This window comes from Zeus faber (assembly GCF_960531495.2).
Source record: "Zeus faber genome assembly, chromosome: 9".
NCBI lineage: Eukaryota > Metazoa > Chordata > Actinopteri > Zeiformes > Zeidae > Zeus > Zeus faber.
Window position 1 is genome coordinate 34,201,699 of NC_137197.1, and position 23,095 is coordinate 34,224,793.

At 42.5% G+C, this 23,095-nt stretch overlaps 1 protein-coding gene across 4 annotated transcripts in view; it reads left to right on the forward strand.

Moving 5' to 3' along the window:
* akap1b (A kinase (PRKA) anchor protein 1b) overlaps window positions 1-13,918 on the forward strand; it is a 36,940-nt gene extending 23,022 nt beyond the window's left edge. For 3 of the 4 annotated variants that reach the window (XM_080006248.1, XM_080006249.1, XM_080006250.1), the window contains exons 2-11: window positions 4,537-6,263; window positions 6,582-6,706; window positions 7,428-7,554; window positions 7,719-7,846; window positions 10,342-10,519; window positions 10,651-10,801; window positions 12,941-13,008; window positions 13,166-13,239; window positions 13,329-13,394; window positions 13,496-13,918. In XM_080006248.1, coding sequence (XP_079862374.1) covers window positions 4,562-6,263; window positions 6,582-6,706; window positions 7,428-7,554; window positions 7,719-7,846; window positions 10,342-10,519; window positions 10,651-10,801; window positions 12,941-13,008; window positions 13,166-13,239; window positions 13,329-13,394; window positions 13,496-13,558 — 2,682 coding nt within the window. In that variant the 5' untranslated portion in view covers window positions 4,537-4,561 and the 3' untranslated portion in view covers window positions 13,559-13,918. The remainder of the gene's footprint in view (window positions 1-4,536; window positions 6,264-6,581; window positions 6,707-7,427; window positions 7,555-7,718; window positions 7,847-10,341; window positions 10,520-10,650; window positions 10,802-12,940; window positions 13,009-13,165; window positions 13,240-13,328; window positions 13,395-13,495) is intronic. The other variant, XM_080006251.1, reaches the window with a different exon arrangement.
* The last annotated feature ends 9,177 nt before the right edge of the window (window positions 13,919-23,095 follow it).

Here is a 23,095-nt window from a genome sequence, read left to right on the forward strand (position 1 = left end):
CACCCGCATCAAAGCCCTCCTGACCTCGTGCACGGACACTGAGAGTGCGCGCTCGTCCCCAGCGGTGTAACTCCAATTAGCCGGCGAGCTAGCGGTGCTGCTGCCAGACTCGAACCGCGCATAAAAGGAGTTCAGTTGGTTGGCCAGGGAGGCGTCCACACTCGTGGCTGGGGAGGAGCTGCTCTTGTAGTTTGTTATTGTTCGAAGCCCCTCCCACAAGCGTCTTGTGTCCCCCCGCTCAATCTGCAGCTCCACGGTGTCTCTGTCCGTCCGTTTGTACGTCCCTCACCGCCCTCCGCAGATTGTACGACGCCGCTTTGTAGTTGTCCATGTTACCAGATACAAGTCCGTCGTTGTAAGCGGCCGTGCGCGCATTCAGAGCGCAGCGGATGGATTTATCAACCCATGGTTTCTGGTTTGGAAATATCCGAACTTTCACCGTAGGAACGATGTCATCCGCGAGCGTAGCCACAAAACTCACTACAACCTCCGTAAACTCGCTGACGTCACTTGAACTCGCTCGGAACATGTCCCAGTCTACGTCAGTCAGAGCGTCCTGAAGCGCAGCCTCTGATTGGTCCGTCCACCGCTTCACTTCCCTCGTCATCACCAGATCCCGCGCGATCAGAGGCCTGTAAACAGGAAGCAGCGAGATCGCGGCGTGATCTGATTTCCCGAAAGCAGGAAGCGACACGGGCTTGTATCCGTTCTTGTAACGTGTGTAACAATGGTCCAGAGTTCTGTCTCCCCTGGTGGCACACGTGATGTGTTGGTGGAAATTCGGCAGAACTTTTTTCAGGTTGGCCCTGTTAAAGTACCCAGTCACCACCACAGCCGCGTCGGGATGTCTGTTCTGAAATCCGCACAACACATCGTGCAGAACCGACAGAGCTGCGTCGGTGTCCGCTTGCGGTGGGATATAAACGGCTGTAATGATGACCGTGCTGAATTCCCGGGGGAGATAAAATGGACGGCATAGTATGGTCAGCTGTTCCAGGTTCGGCGAGCAGGAGTGGGAGAGGAATTTGGTGTTGTTGGCGTTACACCAGCGGTTGTTTACCATTAGGCAGACGCCTCCACCTTTGGATTTCCCCGACTCTCCCGTTCTGTCGCCGCGGAACACGGAGAAGGCCTCGGCTGGACGTATGGCTTCATCCGGCACCAGTGGGGTCAGCCATGTTTCCGTCAGGCAGAGGACGCAACAGTTCCTCGTGTCTCGCTGGAATTGAATCCTCGCTCGAAGTTCATCCATCTTGTTCTCCAGGGACTGGACGTTAGCAAGAAGGATGCTTGGCAGAGGTGGACGGTAAGGTTGCGTCCTCATTCTGACCCGAATGCCGCCTCGTTTACCTCGGTGCTTCCTCCGTGGGCCGGCTCGTGGAACAGCGACTCCATTTTTGTTGTTGTTGCGAGTGTTCCCGCGTAGGATTTCCGCCGGCCACTCTGCTCCCACGGATAAAAAGTCCCAAAGTTGTTCGTTTAGGGAATTTTTTATATCCATGAGTGCATCGCGGCTGTATGAGTTAATTGTTGATGTTTTTCTGGCGAACATTGTGATTAAAAAAAGGAAAAAAATACTAAAGAGTAAGAAAGTAACCGGAGCGCCGGCGCAGGCGACCGCTAGGGGCGGCGCCACTATCGCCAACGTTTTGTCGTTAGTAAACAATTCTTCCTGAAACGATCTGTTCATCAGTCAGTTCAGTTGAGCTCGTAGTCAGTTGCGAGCGAATTCCCCCTCTCACCCAAATGACTTGAATCGTTCGCAAACGACAACACCATCACAGAGCTGGTAGATGCTGTTTTCTCTGGATAAATGTGGTTTGGTATGCAGTTTGTTTGACACGTCTGGATTTGCATCCCGTTTTCTAAATGCTGTGCATGTGTTCTGATATTGGTGAAAACGTCTTCATAATTTGCTTGTTTTGTCTATTTGCATGTGTTTTCTTAAGTTGCAGTGGGTTGAGCTCTCAGGGCTACAATAATTATTACTTAACTTTGGATTTACTCTTGTTGAAGATTTCATTGTGGTCTTGTGGAAGTGTTTTTTAAGAAGAGGGCAATATACACGAGTAACCATCTGTTAAAACTACTACCTAAATGACCGTTAGCTCCCACATGTGGGGAAACACTGGATACACATCGACCCCTGCCCTCAGTATATGTCATCCTTTTTGCCAATTGGCCGATGGCGGTCAACAAGGCGAATATCAGCCGATACTGAAGTACAGCTGATAAATTGGTGCATCCCTGGTTTTAATAAACGGAAGATTCTCTGGAGGGAGTGTTAGTGCGTTTGGGTCAAACTAAATGTAATGGCGTACCGCATTAATGCGTTATTAGTGCATTAACTGTGACAGCCTTACTTTTAACGCTTTACACTTGCTATCAATTGCAATGCAATTAACCTTGATGAATGTGTTAATCTTGTGTATTTTTGCATCAGATGTGTTTTTCATACATTTGTAAACTTTTTTTTAAAAACAATTTTTGCTAGAATAATGAACAGAATACTCAATAAGTACAATAGTGATTAACAACATTCTGATATAAAAAAAAAAAAAAATAATATTCTGGAATAAAATTTCTTCACTTTGATTTAGCAACAAGAATAACATATGTATGCTCAATTTGCATGAAGCAAATAACCTAACTTTTTGCTGAAGCATTTAGTTGGTCTAATTTTCTTGGCTTGGGCTCGCCTAAGCTCCACGGGGCAGCTTGTGCTGCTGAATAAGGAAAAGTATGTAGCTTGTTTATTGTCCCCTCTCATCACTGCCCTTGAGCAGTCTTTTCAGACCTGGATGGGCAGTCTACTTCTACCATTTGGAGTCATGAAAAACTCAAAGCAATTGGGGAAAAGTAAAAATGGCACTGAAATACTATACTTGTATATAATAGTTAATAATACGTTCATAATCAACCGCTGAACAGTTCACCGATAAGAATTTTGACCGACTATCAGTTAAACAGTTTAAAAAAAATCATAAAAAAAAATAAAAGGAAGTTAAACAATAAAACTGTTGCGTAGTGAAAGAAAAATAGGGAGGGACAGTCCATAAAAAAATATGGGGGATTTATTTTGTGTGTCCGATTAATTTCTCATACCCGTCCAGCAATCACTCAGGCCTAGGGTTGGGTACTGACTGACCTGGTATTAAACGTGCTCCGGGGCTAAAGTATTAACTAAATGATTATTATTGACCATAGTATCGATAAGCTCGAACATTACCGGTACTTTTAACAGTATTGGAGAAATTAAGAAAATTTGTTTTCTATTTATTTAGGTTATATAACCCATTTCTAACTTGTAATGAGATTAAGACATTCGTCTAAGAAGCATTTTCGCTATTACCAGAAGAGAAATATCTCCTCTCTCCCACTCAGTCACTGGAGATATGCCGGGGGGGTGGGGGGCAGGGCCGACTCCTGTCTCTCACACACGCATGAGGAGACGAGGGCGCAGATTGTGCCCCGACCACCCCCTCTCTATGTGTTATGTGCAGAAAATAAATCACTGTGAATCCTGCTCTTAATTTGTTTTCGTTTTTCTCTTAAATTTTTTTTGAAAAAAGAACCAATAAGAGCACTGTTCAAGTACCGGATAGATAAGCAGTATCGAGAGTAGTAGGTTTTGGTACTGTTCAAATCTTAATGATACCCATCCCTACATGCCCTGTTCCTCCATGCCCCGTTCCCACACTGTTTTTAGCTGTTTTATTTGGAGTGATGGGGCGCGGCGAACAGGACTCAGGGAGAGCCGTGTTTGCGCCAGGACATGGTCACAGACGATTCGCATCGACACGCATATTTAAAATATTTTCCCCCTTTTATTTATAATTCCTCATTGAAATGTTATTCCTGTGCATTTTGCAAGCTTCCATCTGTTTTATCCTGTTATTGTAATGCACACTGACTGACCAAAAAAGAGAGAGAAACGACCGATTACTCGACTTGAAGAATCTCAGTCGACTGACTGGTTTCCGACGGATGATTCAACTCGTCGATTTTCAGGGGACAGCCCTACACATTTTTTGTTCATCACAGAAAGCGTCTGCATTAACATTTAGGCATATAGATTTAGCAGGCAAATGCAAGGCCAAGACTGATTCATACATCTTGTGATGGGGTGTCTGTAAATGTCGAGTCCTTCAGTCTTTTATGAAAGTCTTGATTATGAACTTGAACTTGCTCTCCTCCCAACCCAAGCCTGGCGCGGCCCCCATCCCCACAATAGGAAAGCGATGAAAGAAACAATCAACAATTTTCAGTGACATCTGGTCTGACACGGTCGGAGAGCGTCCTTCGGTCTGTCCAAACATCCCCGCATATAATCACAGTGTAGATTTGGGAACTTTTCGGACTGTTTTCAGATGACAATGATGATTAATATTATATATTTAAATGTATATAATGTTATTTATTTGATTTATCTTTTTGGTTTACATATTTTATTTATTCAGTGCTTAACCTAAAGCATGAGAATACACTTAAAACTGTAAATTGAGCATTCCCTTTCAATGTATTCTTCCTTTCCAGGTGTAGCTACTAGAGTCCCAAGGAGATGCCGCTGAGGTTCCGCTCGGTCGTTCCCTACACACTGCCTGGCATTCTGGCACTGATTGGTTGGTGGTGGTACATCTCACGGAAGAAAGAGCGGATCACCAGCCCTGAGAGCACAGAGAGATTCCCAGTCACAGAAAGCTCCTTAACTTCCCCAACAGAGGGCAGCAATGGTTTGGATGAAAGAGGCACCGTATCCCCACAAAATGACACAACTGCCTCCGGCCACCAGAAAGGCCGCAAAGGGGGACCTCAGAAGGTGAAGAACCAGCAACTAGCTAAACAAGAAGTGATTGCCCTAGTTCACATCCCAGGACTTGATTCTTCACCTACGCACAAGGAGACTTCTGTAGTTGCTGCTCTTTACTCCGGGACAGTCAGAGCAGATTGTGAGAAAATCAATACTCCTCCGACTTTGGCAGTGCTTTCATCTAACGACAGTGTGACCCCTGACTCCCAAGCAACAGAATGTGGTCGCATGGCCCAAGAGAGACGACTAGTGCCTGTCTTCTCTTCTGTTATCAAACATGAAGAAGAAGTGAAAGTGTCACCCCAAGAATCATACTTGAAAGCATCCGTTTCTTCATGTCAGTCTGCACAAGTGAATCATGCCTACACTACAGAAGCAGACCATGCTAAAGTGGAGAGGCCCGAGCCAGAGGGGGAGGTTGCCTCAGTGGCAGCTCCCTGTGTGGGGCAGCCAGTTCCCGATCACCACACCATGGTCATAAACAAGGATGAAATGGTTTCCAAAGGACCCACAGCTACAAACAAGAGTTCTGCTACACCCAATAAAGACTCTGTAGAGATTAACACATCCCTGCAAGGCTTCTACCAACATGTCCGAACCAGCACGCCTATCTCTGCTGCCCTGGCACAAGGTACAGCCTCCACCCCAACCAATTCCTCAGAGGGTTCCATTGTGTACCTAAGGCAACAGGTCAGCAACACTGACGATAAGGAGCAGGAATTGGAGATTCTGGCAGCTGGTTTGATTACTGAGGTCATCTCGGCAGCCACCCAGGAGGTCCTTGGTGTCACTAGTTGTCAGGACACAGACAACAGGCAACCTGGCGGCAGCAGTACCACTAACACACCACTAACCAATGGCAGGCTATTCTCCCAGCAAGAACCACTGGTGGTGGTAAATCGACATCTTCTGATTGAAGAACCCTCCCCAATAGATTGTGATTTCAGAGCAGCAAACTTGTCGGAAGGGGACAAACAGGGGGTGCTGAATGGTTTCTCCTCAACTGTAATCTGGGAGCCCTCTGAGGTCAGTCATAGGGAAAAGGCCACAGAAAATACACTGAGAGGCCATCGGCCAGTTGGCTCACACCCAACTGCACAGGTTGCCCAGCTGCCAAACTTGGCCACACTGAAGACAGCTGAGAGAGTTACACTAGCAGAGGATTGCAACTCATGCCACTTGGAGGGAGCAATCAACAAAGATGGGCTCCATAACAGCAGGCCTGACCACCAAGTGGACCTGTTTAGGGTACTAGACATGTCGAGAGGAGAGCCCACTCTGCCTCAGCAATCAGACCAGACTGTCACAGAAGCCGCTGTGCTGGCTTTTGCTGGAGGGAACACGTTAGACGCTGTGTGTGCGATGAAAAGGCTCAATGGAATTGGGCTAAAGAATGACAGTCATGGAATGGGCGAGGTAGATACTGATCAGTCTGGAGGTGAGGCACAATCAGGTATCTATCTATTGTTTGTCATTTGACATGACTGTTGCTATCGCTGTTGCTTGCTATAGTGGAGTATACTAATCAGTCTCTGAGCTCTGTAGCAGTGCTACTGTATTTTATTATAATTATTATTATTATTATTAGGGTTCACCCACTTCACACTTTCACACTACACAGACAGCACGGCAAGGATGAGATGAAGCCTATTAATTAACCTAGCGTCCATTGTTGAACAGCTTTTGGGAAAATGTTATGAAAGTGCTTAATTGTGAAATTCTCCTGAGCAGTCACTGCCAATAACGATGGTGATGCTTGTTTGTCTACCAGGTTCAGATGTGAACAGTATGGATTCTGTGGACAGTGGGTGCACTATGGGTGCCCTGGACAACCAGAGCCCCCATGCTGCAGGCTCCAGTTCCGAGCTAATAATTTGGGAAATCGAGGTACCAAAGGTGAGTAAGGATGATTCCCCCATCATGTAGGATTGTCAATGATGACATAACACTGAATTCCTTTTGTGGTATTCAAATTAAAATTAAGATTTTATTTTTTAAGAATAAGGTCTTACACTGTTTGTTTACAACTAGTGCTGGGCAATATGGCCAAAAATGATCAAAATAAAATATTTCATACCATTTGATAAATATATACAGTATCATCGCAATTTCTGTTAAATGCTGAATTTATTTTTATTTTATTTTATTTTTTTAATAAAGATGACCGTTGTATGCCATGATTCTTATTTTTTGGTGGAATTGCAAATTTATTGGTGGACTTAAATTGTCCAAAATAACCACTCGTCTTAAAATAAAAATATGCACTGGGAAAAAAAATTCCAGCAAAACTTGCAGCATTCTGTATCCTCTTTTTATTTATTTATTTGAACAAAAAGAGTCTTAAAGAATAGTGGGGTGGGGTGGGGGGGGGGTCTGAAGATAAAAATGCTAAACAGTATTTTTATATCATGAACAAGAAGTAGTAAGAAGTGAACCAGAAGTTATAATTGCAGCAGCTTTAACACAACATAACATTTTGATAAATGTAAATTTATTTGTAAATATGGCAAGCCATAATTGTCATTTTGTCGCCCAGCACTACCTCAACTCACACACTCACCCTGCTAAACATCAGTGTGCTTGCAATTTTGTCTGAAGTGTTTTTCTGCCACTGCAGCATCTGGTGGGCCGATTAATTGGGAAGCAGGGAAGATACGTGAGCTTCTTGAAGCAGAATTCTGCTGCAAAAATCTACATTTCCACCTTGCCTTATACACAAGAGTTCCAGATCTGTCACATAGAGGGTAAGATGAGACTGCTTCCGCTTTTGAGACATTTTAAAGATTTATTTTGGAAATCTTTCAGTGTTATCTTTAACCTTTTTAATGCATTTGTTTGTTATTCATATGCATGAGAAGGTGATGCTTTAGTTCTACTTTTTGGACCAAATCTCTGCTTATCCTTCTAGGTGCGCAGCAGCAAGTGGACAAAGCTCTGTCGTTGATTGGGAAGAAGTTCAAAGACTTGGACTTGACCAACCTGTATGCTTCTCCACCACCACCTCTCACTCTTCCCTCACTGCCCATGACCTCTTGGGTAAGACTGCATTCTAGCCAAGCAGAACTAGGAATATTAGTTCATTGTATAAGAAAAATATGCCCATGTCCCAAAAAAGAGTTCGAACTCCAGTTCAGGCATGATCTTGGTGATGGAACTAAAAACAAAACGAAAGCCAAAAATATCTAGACGCATGCTGCCATGCCACATGGGTAGCTGCGGATCCTTAAAAAGTCCACGTCTTAAATACACATTTACTAATAAAAGGCCATAAAGTATTAAATTGTCTTGACTTAAGATTGGATGGATCTTAAGTGGTTTTAAATCACATCATCAGCGAGAATTTCCAGTATGTGTGCAAATGCCCCTATTTTCGCCATCTCTACACATTTAGATCATGATGTACATAGTGATGTAATCAGTCTGTAACATTAAACTAAGGCCTTGCTGGCCAGCCTGCTTGTTTAGTTTACTATCTTTTCAGTTTAAATTAAGAAAAGGCAAGTTTAATGGCAAATGACCTGAGAATAACAATTTTAACCTGTGCTGTCAGCATGCTGGGCATCCAACACAGTATTTGTATGCCATTGCATTCAGGACAGAGTTAGTCTGCAAGTGGAGTTCAAGTTCTCAACCTGCAATGCAACTCTTTATTAATTCTTAAATCATCAAGAACTGCTGCAATAACTTTGTCCTGTGGGACCTGTAGAATGACAAGAGCCCTGTTTTTGGTTATGGAGAGCCACCACCAACCCCCCTCTTTGGAGAACTATTTATCATGTTTGGGTCTATAAACAACTGATCACTACTGCAAGAGGGGGAGAATCACCATGGTGAGACAAATTAACATAGAAACAAACAACATTTACACAAAAACATGAACACTGGATGACATGTATTGAAAAACAGTGAATTAGGTCCAGGAAAACTGGAACTACAACTGGTCACGTGGCCTCTTCCTGTCATAAATATGGCAGCAAATGAGGGAGGAAAGGAATGCAACCAGGAGGGGGCGGGGGGTGTTATCCCCATTGGTATTAATACATGAGGGAGGAGAGGAATGCAACCAGGAGGGTACTGGGGTGCACTTGAAGCACGTGTGTGTAAGAGTGTACATGACTTATCCCCATTGGTGTAGAAGGAAGGTATTATGTCACGGCGCCTCCAAGCAGCGAAAGGGGCCCCAAAGCCCCCCGGAACTTCACAGCCCCGTGGACACCCCTCGGCTGCAGGAAATCCCCGGGTACCCTGCCCTGCGGCCACAGAAGACCCCCAGGCCCCCAGAGAAGCCAGAGGGAGACCCCAAGGCGCATGACCCAGTCCCACGGAGCATGAGGAGGCCCCGCACCTCAGGGGCGCACACATACAACCAACCCCCGGGTGCAGGCAGAAGTTGCAGCCGCCGGCACAGAACCCGGGCCATGGGCGCAAGGTGCGGGCCCGGATCTCGGACCCACGGCGACAGACCGACACCCCGCCCGGCGTGAGTGCCAAGTGGTGTGAGTGCCGCCCCCCCCCCCCCGCCTCGAGAATAACGATTACTTGTGATGGTTAAAGCCTAGAAGTGCTTACGAAGCAAACTGTGCTGTATATCGAAGGTGTTTTAAACTTGGGACAATGGAGATCAAGGCTGTGGAATTGCACATGCAGATGGTGAAGCACCGAGTATGCGAGAGCCTGCCAGCAGAATCCCATTTGCCCATTTCTGCTACACTCTTTCCACCGCTAGCAAGAATGTTGCCATGGCTGTTACAATGGAAAGTCCACCGGCAACAGGTTTGGTTTGCGCACACTTGTGAATTTTGATTTCTGGGTTATTGCCTGCTGATATAAAATCTTTTGAGAATATTGAAATTATAAATATCATTCAGGACAAAAATGACATTTTTATGTTTTTCTTTTCACATTAATAAACACATTTTGACCTGTTCTTGTTCTGAATGTTCTTAAACTCAACCCATTATTGCAATTTTACCTTACTGTTCATTTTGAACTGACATCAATGTGTTTATTTGGAAAGGGTATATTTTCACTTTTGGTGTGTATTCCATGGCAAGGTTGTTGGATTCACTGTAAAAGCAGCTTAAGGTCCTTAATAGTTTTTGTCAAAAAATACTACAATCAAGTACAAAATACAGTGAAGTAGTTTGAAAAGTAGAACATTTTGCAATTTGAGTAAAGCTAGGGCCACATTACTTGATATTTTTCTTATCTCTCTCTCTCTCCCCCCCCCCCCCCAATTGTAAACAACAATTCAGTCTCTTCTGCAACCACACATAACTGCTGTCTTTGAGGAGCACAAATCTAAAGACGAAGAACAGGCGCGCGTGCACACACACAAACCAAATGATTATGGAAAGACGAGCCCAGATAAAATCAAACATGTTTGATTGAATCGTACTGAGATGGTGCAACTACGCCGACTGAGCCCGATCTCAAATCGTTGCCAAATTGGCATTGAAAATCACGTAATGTGGCCCTAGCTTAACACACATTGGTGCCCTTGTGAAACTCTGTCCATTTTGTGTGATCAGCTCCTGCTCCCCAGTGGTGTTACTGTGGAGGTAATTGTGGTGAACATCGTGTCAGCGGGACACGTGTTTGTCCAGCAACACACCCATCCCACCTACCACGCGCTCCGCAGCCTGGACCAGCAGATGTTCCTCTGCTACTCCCAGCCGGGCACACCTGCCCTGCCCTCACCTGCAGAGGGTAGGGACACCTTAACATACATACTGTATATGATGTGGGGTTGACGATGCCTTGTTTGAACTCCAGATTTTTTTAGTCCCAGGAATGTCAATATACAGATGAAACATATTTACTGTCTTTGTCTCTGTCAGTTGGTGTAATCTGTGCAGCACCGGCAGTAGAGGGGGCCTGGTGGAGAGCACAGGTCATCACCTTTTACAAAGAAAACAACGAAGTGGAGATAAGATACGTGGATTATGGTGGCTACGACAGAGTCAAGATAGACTCGCTACGGCAAATAAGGTGAGTCTCTGTAAGGTCTCTAAATGTAGATCTAAGAATATTTAAATCCAAGAGCGCCATCAACTCTTCATTAAAGCCTTATGGAAATTGATAGAACATTTGACTGTAGTGTTTTCCACAGGATTTTTTAGGACTGGTGGGCAGATGTCGAACCCTCTAGGGGGGTCTCTGGGGGCATGCCCCACCAAATTCCTTTTGATGATTTTAACAGCTAAATGCATCAAAATCTAAATTGCATTTGCATCAAATGCAAAAAAGAAGAAATCCAATAATGTTGAACCCATTCAGTATCAACTTAATTAGTTGATTGAACCAATTAACTAAATTGCATAGAAGAAATAACTTGAACATTTTTTCCCTCAAACTGAAATTTAACTGGGTTAACATTAGGATGCACACTTGCTACCCTAAATTTGAGTCTGATACATTAACGGGAAATACAGCAGTGACTATGTCCTAGGGATGCAACGGTACATGGTACGTTTTTGTTTTTTTTTCTCTCCAACTGCGTGCGGCTACGCGAGCCTTTTCATTAGAAACACAAGATTAAACTACGTAGAAATGTTTATGTAAAGAGTACAATGAACCAACCAACCAACCAATCAATCAAGATGTCCAGTCGGAAACAACTCCACCTAGACATCTCCAACTCCCTGGGATGGCCGTGACTGTCCACCAGGAACCCGCCCCCACCAGAGTTTCCATTTTTAAAAAAATAAATAAATAAATAAAAATTGGTGCCGGTCAACATGTCCTGGAAGATTTCAAGTTCCGGACAAATAGGAGAGATTCTTGTCAAAAATTATCTGTGTTTGAGTTAAAAACAATTGATAAGCAGGCTTAATAGAGAATGACATCATCAAGGCATATAAATGTATATTGTTTTATTGAATATTCAAAATAAATGTCCTGTCAGTTAACGCCATTGTGTAAAAAAAAAAAAATATATATATATATAACTACTTGAAATCAAATTTCCGTTCGTGAACAATAATTGCAATAAGTGCAACTGCCTTAATTTCACTAAAATAAAATTTTAAACAAATCAAAAACAAAATTAATATTCCAAGTAGGTCTAAATGAATAATCAAGTTTGTGGTGTTGTCCATCTTCGTTGGGACGTCACGTCGACATATTTAACACAATGAATATTTACCGTCTGCTTTGTATCGGAACTTAAATATCCCCCAAAAAGAAATTATGGATGTTTGTTGCCCTGTTGTCGACAATACATCTTTCTGTTTCTCTTCTGGAGGCTGTGCTTTGTCTCCGCTCCCTGTGTGTCTGTGTTTACAAGCGCAACCTGTCCATGAGGGAGGGGGCAGGGCTTAGTTCTATATCGACAAATGTAATTGGTCAAAAGCGAAGCTTTCAGATTTTGATCATCCAAACTGATCGGCTTTCCGTCACAACTTGCTGAGCGCGGAAATGAACAGATGTGCAGACATTTTTTTTTTCCTTAATATCAAAGTGATCCACCCAGCTCTAATTCAAATTGTGTTTGACGATCTCGGGGAGCCACCGTTTGACATTATGAAAATAGAAACGATCGCCAATCCCTACTTCAGTCTCAAATATGTGCATTGAAAAAATAGCTCCCAGTGAAAATGGGAGGCAGCACATAGATGTATATCAATGTGCGATACTTCTACATCTAAATGTTTTACAAAACAAAACTGACACTCCTGTTTTGGAAAACCCCAACCCTTTTACAAGAAGCTCAATACTAATTTCACCCTTGTACATCTTGTCTAGCACTGAGTTAACCAGTAACCACCAGTTAACTGAGTTACCCTGAAATTAACAACTCGACTCCTGTGAAAGAGCTTCCACGGCAAGAAGTGGAAGTATTGTGCCGCCTGTTGGTGTCGTTGTCCTCAATCCCGCAGAAGCAGCATGATTTCTCTTATCCCGGATACAAACATAAAATGTCGGACAATATTGCCCACAAATATATTCAGAGAATCGTGAACCTGCATATGATTTCGAAGTTCGAAATCACAAATTTTGATCGATTTTCGAATCGGAATCATTACACACCTATTCGAATATGGTTGAAACAACTAACATCTTGTCTTGTGTTTTCATTTTTACCCGTCATACTCCTCATAAAGACACTTTTTTTTTTTTCCTTCCCAGGTCAGACTTTGTAACATTACCGTTCCAAGGTGCGGAGGTATTACTTGACAGCATTGCTCCCCTACCAGGTAAAACTTCTTTGTCCCATGTAATTTCATGTAGCTTTTAAATGCTTCTTTGTAGCTTCTAGGGTTTCTTTCTCCTTTCATAGCTGTGTTCCAATGTGATTTGTGTTCCCATGGCTGTTTGTTCTTTTGATGAGCCTGTCCTGTTGACTTTCAACAGGGGAGGAACGCTTTTCCAGCGACGCCAATATGGCACTGGAGGACGTGACCAGAGGAGTGGCATTGCTTGCACAGGTAAACCCTGGACACATAGCAACGTTTCACATTCAAAGCTCTCCAATAAAATAAACGATCACTCCACTTCTGTTCCCTGCTTATCAAAGGTCTCAAACTACGACAACAACACTGGCCTCCCTCTGGTGCAGCTGTGGAATATGGTTGGAGATGAAGTAGGTTTCAATTATCCTGCGTGGCCTCTTCTGGGTAAACAGTTTCTGTGTATTTAGAATTTAATAAATACCGAAAATATCTCTCTTCTGCTCCCCTTCAGCTGGTTTCAGTGAATAGGACGCTGGCAGAGAGAGGGTTCGGCGCTTGGGTCGACAGCTTTTGAAACTACAGTCCCTCTGAGCGTGCCCCCCCCCCCCCCACCTCCTCTGCTCACTCTGGCCTAGCATTACCACCACCCCCAACCTCACACTGATTAACACTATAATATTTGACAACCTACACAACTGCTGGATTTGAGAAGATTGTCATTTGTTTTGTTTTTCCCCTGTTCTTCAAATGGAAATTAAAAAAAATATATATAAAAATGTATACATAGGCGAAAAATTGACCAGAAGTACTGCTTCCAAGTAAAACATCTTTCCTTTCGTTTCCCCCTCACCTTGCAACACCACAAGAACTTTTTTCGAAGGTAATCGTACATTTTAAGAAAAAAAACAATATTGTAATTAAATAAAGGTTAACATGACTGCTTTTTTTTTTTTTTTTTTTTTTTTTTTTTTTTTTTTTTTTTTTGGGGTCCTACCTGGAGACCAAGGCGGCGTCAGTCAGTAACACTGCGGATATTTTGTGTGGATACGATTCGATTAACCATCGGAAAAGCAATTAAAACAAGACCTCACTTCACCACCTACATCTGCTCTTTGTGCAGAAGGTTAATTGTTCTCAATATGTTTTCCCTCGTGGGTTATCTTGGTTGATATGATATTTGTATGCATACCATCAACCCACTTTATAGTAGTTGCCTCTATTCGAAGATGGGTGTTAATAGTGTGTCATGGAAGAAAAACTGAAGCTGACAACAGGATTGCTGCCTGTGCAGAGGAAGGCGGAAATCCTGACCCACCAGTTGTTTTGGTCCCCTTTCCCAAAGATGCCCCATCAGGCAAGAGGAGGGGAAGGAGAATGGCCGAGGTGGTTAAGGAAGTACGACCAGGCGGCATCAGCTGCCTTGGAGGAATGTTTGTCCACCATGGAAGAGCTGTTCATCGCCAAGCTTGGTCGCATGCAATAAAGATTTTTTTTTTTTTTTTTTTGCTGCGTTATCCTTGGAAGATGCTTATGGTGGGCTCAGGCTTGAAGAGCAGCTTGTTTCCATAAATTCCGCCAAATCCCCAGAGCGGGTCACAGTGCCTGCATTTCCCGATACCAAACTTTTGGAGTGCGCTCCTATTGCTTTAAGCCCTCCACCAATGGCAGGCTGGTGCGTTTTCATCCGTCCCGTCAATCATCTGCATGTGTGTTCAATCCATCAGAGAGCACCTGTCAACCGCCTTGACCTTTTACATTTTCCATAGACCTGTTTTTTGTTTTTTTTTCCTCATTTCATGCAACCAAATATTTCTTAAGGGCCAGTTTGCATGCATCTACCATGGCTTTTTGTTTCTAAGGGTAAATTGAAGTAAAGGAACCACTAAGGGCCTTAGCCTAATCCGACTGAGAATGGGAAGCCATTGCTGTAGCTTGTGAGAGATGCAGTCGGTCATATCTTTAAAGGGATTACACTGGTGTCCACGTCTGTGTACTTACATACGTCTCAACAGTAGTTACAATGGGCTTGTCCAACATTTGGTTTTTAAGAAATGCTGCAAAACCTTCTAGACAGGGATATTTGGCATATTTTTTGGGGTAATGGTGTATATATGGCAAACCAGTTATCTAGAACCACCCAAGTCTTTCCTTTTTTATTTCCTTTTTAAATTAGACCGCCACAATCCCGTGTGTTATTTTTTTTGTTTGGGTCATGATTGACTCTATTTCATGTTTTTCTGGTCTTTTTTCAGTAGGTGAACTACATACAATAAAAGGAAAAAGTCCTTACACTGACAGCTTGATTCAGAGTTGACACAATATTAGGTTATAGCACGCTGAATTTCTCATCCTAATGAGTGTGGCTCCAAGTACTCTCAATCATGTTTCACTGCAATATAAGAAGTGAGCCAAACTTGAACAAGAAGACCTAAATGTTAAAATTATTAAGCATTTTATCAAGAACTTAAGATGAACATGGTGCTTTTATGTTGAAAGTAGGATCAATGACGTCCATTAAGCGAAAGGTCACGTCATTGATACTAGTGAACAGAATAACTTCAACTGACAGAACCGTGGCGCCTCTTTTTCCAGCTTGTCTCTTTTTAAGGTTATTTTCTTATAAGCAGACACTGTACTTAACCACATCCTCACGCGATCAATCCAAACCCTAATGCCGGTGCTCCCGCCTGCCCCCCAAAAACGAATTGCGCCAATGTTAAAGAAATGTGGATCTGGTTTAGTTTTGGTGTAAATAAGATCTTTCACTGTACTTTTGTAAAACACTGGAGAGATGGGAAGTCTAAAGGGAACATTTATTCTGGTTTCTTCTGCCCCCCCCATGCTACCTATTATTTAATGGTAGGACCAGTTTGAAGTGCGTACTTGGCTAGAAAAAGTAAGCGATGATTGTTTAAACAAAATGTAAAGCTATCCTGCCCATAATTCAATATGTACAGCTCAGTTTTTTTGTTAGGCTCATTTAAGGTTTTATTCTTGGTTGTACAGATCAATTGGAAAAATATTAAAATGTGTTAAAAACCATTGTGGTATTTTTATTTTCTTTGGACACTGCTTTTTTGTATAATAAGAATATTTTCACAATAATATGATATTTACACCTCTAGATGGCAGTGCCTCACAAAATCACAAAAAAAATAATATTTGATTTTGTTGAGTTCTTTAAGGTCCACATGAAAAAGCATTGCCATCCAAATGTTTTTTTTTTCATAAGGCAATTTATTTTTTCATGTAGTCCCAAATGATGTAGTTTTTTAACCATCTATTGCCAATACACGTTTGAAGAAGTAATTTTTAGACCCACCTAATATTTTTGACGATCAAATATATTTAGTACCTTTATGTTAGTGTGTGTGTGTGTGTGTGAGAGCGAGAAAGAGGGAGAGAGCTCCTAGTTCATAAAGGGCCTATTCTCCTTTGTGGTCAAAACTGGCTGAAGCATAAAAATGTCGTGCAAAGTGCTTAGAGACAAACAAAAACATGAAGATGTCAATATTCAGTATTGAAGTTCATGACCCCAAATTAGGCAGTAATGCCCTGCGAGCGGGGAAACAGGAACACATCCCACTGTAACCAAATTTACCCTGTCTTTTCCATGTAATCATGTTCGAAGAATACATAAAAGTCGTCTCTCAATGGTGACACATGCACCATAGCCTACTGACTGACTGAAAATTAAAACTGTTTGAATCAAATATTGACAACAAAATTGTGGGAGACTGTCACCACAGATGCCGGTTCAGGGAGGGAAACGGAGACTTTCGGGCAGCGTTTTTTATGAGAAGCAACAAACAAAAGGCTTGCGGGCAAAAACATGAACATTAAGAAATACTGGAATGATCAGAGTCCGGGTCCATGTGCCTCGCGATCTGGTCCACAAGGACCCATCTCCTGCACCACACAGTCCCCACTGCAAGACAAAACAACACATCCGAAAACTCTCGCTAGTACGCAAATGACAGATATCCAGCATTGCTGGATGTTGATCGCATACTCCTCATCCAGTATGCGATCAACTGGCATCATCTGGATCACGGCAGAGGGACTAGCGCATGTGAATCCAATGTTGGTTTTCGCAAGCTTTTTCCTCAAGAACAAAAATAGGGAGAATATAACACACACACACACACACACACACACACACACACACACACACACACACAGTTATGTGTGCATGTATCGTTGACTCTTCAAAGCACTTTGGTTGGTTAATTAAGTCCCAATTTGACATCACTTAGACCTTGATAACATACCAGTGTTCCAGTTTCACCCTCAAAGAGGAGTCTTGGAGGACCATCTTATAGAAGAAGAAGAAACAGTCTTTATTCATCATGCAACACACCACACACACACACACTTTGATGGTGGCCGGTGAAATGGATTCTCCCGTCCTGGGTTGTCCTTCCTCCGGGGGGCACAGCCAGGAGCAGTGGGCAGCATACGTGGACGCGCCCGGGGACCAGGTGCTAAATGTCCATTGCTGGTCAGACAATGATGGGTGCATGTTTTTGGTGGGGGTCCTTACTGACATGAGGAAACCCCATGTGAGCACGGGGAGAACATGCAAACTCCACACAGAAAGGCTCCTATTTGGGAGATAACCCGCCGGAGCACGCCGCCAACAGCGCCCCAGGTGGGAATCGAACCCAGGACCTTCTTGCTGTGAGGCAGCAGTGCAATGCACCGTGCCACCTTAGCTGGCTTGTTCTGAGTAAAAAGCTACCTCTGAGGCCTAATAGCTTCCACAATTTGTTCGAGCCCCTTGGTATTCTTTGGTTAGCTGCAGGAACACCTGCATATTCGATGTATTCAAATTTTGTACTCATTTATATACTGATCATCTACTTCTTCTCTAGCCATCGGCAACAGGCCACAGGCCTGTTTTTTACGACGTCACATGAATTCCTCTGACTCCGTGGTGGATGCATTAGCAACTAGCTACTGAGACAGGTCAGAAAAGTGGCTCTAAAGAACAGAATGGCCCAAGACCTAATACTGGCTAGTCAGAGAGGGACATGTGCAGTCTTAGGTAATGACTGTTGTACCTATATTTCAGATACATCCGCAACTTTAGAAGCGTTCCATGAGTCTATTCCATAGATAACTAGATAACTAGATAACCGAAGAAATATCAAGAAGCTGATCGAGGCAGTGGTAAAGACTATCCTCCAATCAATTATTTATGTCGTTGACATAAAATGTCAAAAGGGAGGAATGTGATAGAAAAATGCAATGCAAAAACTGTACTGCTCAGGACAGGCGAGCCCTGCAGAGGGTGGTGCGTTCAGCTGAAATTACCACTGGAACTACCCTCCCCTCCCTGCAGGACTTATACACCAGGAGGTGTAGTAGCAGAGCCCGCAGGATCACAAAGGATCCTCATCACCCCAACAAGTTCAAGTTCAAGTTTAAGAGATTATTCGTCACATACATACACATACGGTCGTACATATATGCAGTGAAATGTCATGACACCCGGTGATTACGCACAAGCTCTATAAGCTCGAAAAATACTCAAATGTGCAACGGACTGTTCCAGCTGCTGCGGTCGGGCAAGCGCCTCTGCAGTCACACAGTGAGAACAGAGAGACTGAGAGAGTTTTTTCCCGCAAGCCATAAGAACTGTCAATGCTGACCTCACCAGGGGTCCTAACTGAGCCACACACATAGGCTCCACTACCTTCTGTACTGTATGTAGCATACTGTACCGCATAGTGGTACAGTTCTGTCACTGTTCTGGGTTGTTTGGTGATACCGTATTGCTGCGCCGTACTGTTGTATACTGTGCTGTATTATCCCACAAACACTACCTCACTTTATTCACATGCCACTTTAATGCACATGTCTATATATACATAATTGCCTATCTCATATACATAAGTCTATCCCATATACGTAAGCCTATTCCCTTTATCTATTCCATTTTATTTTATCTTATTTTATTTTATTTTATTCTATATATTTTTATTTTATTCTATAAGTATTCGACTTACTGTATTACGTTTTAGGAATCAGTTAGTTGGTCTAGTAGAAAGAAATTTTCCGAGGACATATTGTGTGTAATCACTGGGTGCGTTGCATTACATTTCACTGCATATATGTATGAAAGTATGTAAATGTACTGTATGTGACAAATAAACCTCTTGAATCTTGAATCTTGAATCTTCTTGTGTGTGTGGAGATAAGACAATATGATGTTCACACACAGCAGTACTTTTCCAAAGGAGGAGTCCTGTCTATATAACCAACTCTTTTATTAGAAAGTAGATTTTCTTCTTCAGATTGAACTTTCCAGAGCTGGAAAAGCCTCATCTTGTCCAGTAGTGTGAGAAATGTGACACAGTCCATCTTTCCCTCCCAAGCCTTCTGGTTCCAGGGTCTTACTGCCATAACTAGGAACCCATACAGTTGCACCTGAGAAAGTTTCCAGAGTTTCCAGTCTCCCTGGCTTTTTGCTGCCTGGTGAAACGCAACCCACACATCAATTGGTCCATCACCAACATTATCACATCAGGTTACCACATCAAATTGTCTCTCGAGCTGTCCCAGTATTCAGATCTTCCATAAGTTTTCAGCAAGAAGAGGGCCACGTCACTCATATGACTGTGCCATTGACCTGCTACCTGGTGCCTGTCCGGGAAGAGCTACGTCCAGCCTTGGCTGCCATTCTCCTTTCTACCTTTCCTCTAGGCACAGGATTATTTTTTTGTGGGGAAGAGAGATTGGTACCGCAGCCCAATGATTACTATGGCCTCAACAAGGTAACTGTTAAGAACTGCTTCGGACTCCCTCTGATGTCTATTGCTTCTGAACTTCTTCAATGGGCGACAGTGTTTACCAAGCTGGACCTCCGCAACGTTTACAATCTGAATAGAGGCATGAGTGCGGGTAATGCCGTTTGGCTTATCCAATGCTCCCGCAGTTATTTCTTATCGATGATGATTTGTGTTTCTTTACTGATCTTCTGATTTTCAGATTTTTTTAACATTATCATATTACTGCAATGGCTTGTCAAGAAGTATCTCTATTCCAAACTCAAGAAATGTGAATTTCATGTTAGCCAAAGTCACTTTTCTAGGATTCATCTCCAGTCAAGTCAACATCCAGATGGTTCCCAAGAAGACACAGCCAGTCAGAGATAGGCTACAACCCACCTCCATCAAATAGGTACAGTACAGCATTTCCTTGGTTTTGCTAACTTCTATAGAAGTTTCATTTGTAATTTCAGCTCTGTTGCTACTCCTCTCACTACTCTGACCAAGGGGGTGCCCAGCTAATTCAACTGGACACCATAGAATGAGAACGCTTTTCTGGAACTTAAGCAATGTTTCACCTCAACTCCAGTGAGCTCCAACTCCAATCCTGGCTGATCCATTTCTCCCATTCATTATAGAGGTAGAGGTAGATGTGTCTGATGTGGGAGAGGTAGCAGTTTTGGCTCAGCAGTCTCATGACAAGCTCAACCCAGAGGTGTGCGTTTAGCCAAAAGAAGAGTGGGCTGTGCGTCTCCTTCCCCTTCTTATGGGGGGAGGCACAAGCAGTAACTCACAGCATACTGCAAGCCTCATGGATGGATGACAACATCCTAAGGACGCTCATCCTGGACCGTCTGGGTCACATCCCAGAGGACCATCAGCGCCGATTCAGGGAGCTCACCTTTCAGACCACTTTCAGACCACTGGCTTGCCTTTGCAGAAAACCAAAGAAGATCTTTAGAATCTTTATTCTTTATATATTCTTTAATAAAATATCGCCTACTCTTCAACCAATCAGCAGCTAAAGGGGTTAGGGTTAGAAAAATCTGCATGACAACTCTAGATTTGTAGCTGACTCCCTCACACATGAACTGCAACTCAGTATGCAGAAAAAAATACACTTATTCTTTATATATTCTTTAATAAAATATCGCCTACTCTTCAACCAATCAGCAGCTAAAGGGGTTAGGGTTAGAAAAATCTGCATGACAACTCTAGTTTTGTAGCTGACTCCCTCACACATGAACTGCAACTCAGTATGCAGAAAAAAATACACTTGGCAAAGGCACCACATCACAATTAAGCTAAATGGTATTCAGGTTTTCACTAGGTGAGAATGTACAAGACATGTATATGCTCCATTACCTAAGTGAAAGACAATGCTGGACAATGCCTCAACCTGAATCTCATGAGTCCTAGTCTCCAGTGTTCAACTGATAAAAAGGCTTCTCCCACAAACAAGTCGCCATGAGCCTGCTGTATGTATGTATGCTGTCAATTATTATTTAAAAATATTCAAGAAAATAAATCAGCCAAAATCGGTATCAGCCGGCCTGACTTTGTAAAATCATGGTTCAGAATTGGCCAACAAAATTGCAATTGATGCACCTCTTAAATTAAGCACTTTTCTCCATTTTAACACCTGAGATTGTCTGACAAAATGTTTTGACAAGAGAATATCAACCAACCAACTTATCAATGAAATTTATAAATTTCAAATTTAAACATTTGTCAGTTACTTTTATCCAAAATAGAGCGTGAGAGATTCATCTCATGTTAATGAGAAATTTTAACAGGAATTAATCTCTCTAAAAGTAAGCCAATGTTTTAACCACTACAGTTGTGTTCACTTAATTGAGGAAAATAAAGTGTCTTTCTCAGATAATAAAGGTGATACCTGTGAGTATGTCTGTAGCATTGAAATAAAAGCAGCAGGTTTTGATTTTGTGATGAACTATTAGAAAGAGAGCACAAAAGCAGGAAAGTAAACTAAAATAGCAAGAAGTTAATTTCGCATGTCAAATACCTGATTGTGTTTCATCGCTGTCTGAAGCCGTGACCTCTCTTCTCTTAGCTATTGAAAATCCTGATGAAATGACAACACATTGTATCATTAAACAGTAAATCAACTTGCTATAAGGCTAAACTAAGACAGGTCACGAACAATTAACAAGCATGCTTTTGTGAAAAATACCTACACTATTTCAAGGTCTTCACTGTCAGATTCAGTTTCTTTTCTTCTCTTCAGTGTTGAAGATTCTGCTAATTAAATATAAATGATCAACTCCTTGAAAAAATATTCGATAAACCAGGAAAGACTGGATAAGGTAACATGGGCTTAGTTTGTGGCATTCCAATTGGTGCAGTGACATCACTAAACTCATGGCTTGTCACCATCATTCTTTTTGAGGAACCTTTAGAAAAAAAGTAATAATTTGGACAAGGCAGATCTAAATTGTCATTCAATCTTCATGATAGGCAAGCATTCTCTGCTGGAGGCTAAAATTAGCTGTTTTATTCAACTTGCCTGATGAAGAAGAGTGGCGAGAGGAGTCCCTGTGTCCCTCAGTGTCTGAAAGATCACTGGCCGCAGTGTCTGGCACTTTCTCTGAAAAGCAATAGTGTTGTTTGGTGCTGCATCTCTGGAAGAGCCTGCACCTGGACATGTGCCTCCACAATGTCTTTCTCTTGAGCAATGCTTCACAGTTGATGCAGTGCATATTGTCACTTGGATTGACAGGTGTCCCTGCTTGCTGGGGATGAGTGAGTGTCTTTAACACTCTATTATTGTGTGCATGGTTACCTTCATTCCGAATCAGATCTAAATGTAATTTTCGTTCCTTTGACTTTAAAGGAAATGCTATAGCTTTTGCTACTGCTGTTTCCTGACTGTGTTTCTGAATTAAATGCCTTGCCATTTTATGGCACTGAGTTTGACAGTGCACACAGTTGTGCTTTTTATTATAAAATCTTCTTCCATCTTTCCTCCTCTTCAGCTTCATAGGTGTCTGAGCTTTCATTGCCATCATTTTAGGAGAAGCAGTGGGTAGTGTTATTTTTCCATAAGTCCTCTGACACTTTTTTTGTTTCTTTTGTTTCCACTGTGGCACCATGCAGTTTTTTAACAAAAAATATCTACAAAAAATAAACACATTTAAATCCCAGAATGTACTGAAAACCTATTAAAACCATGGAAGCCAAATCCGGCATTCAACATTTGTAGGTTGAATGTAGAAGTATAGTAGTACAGAAATGTAGTAGTAGTCTAATAGCAGCAGTACCACTACAGGAGTGTAATAGTAGAACTGTATTGTTGTGTAGTAGTTATGTAGTAATAC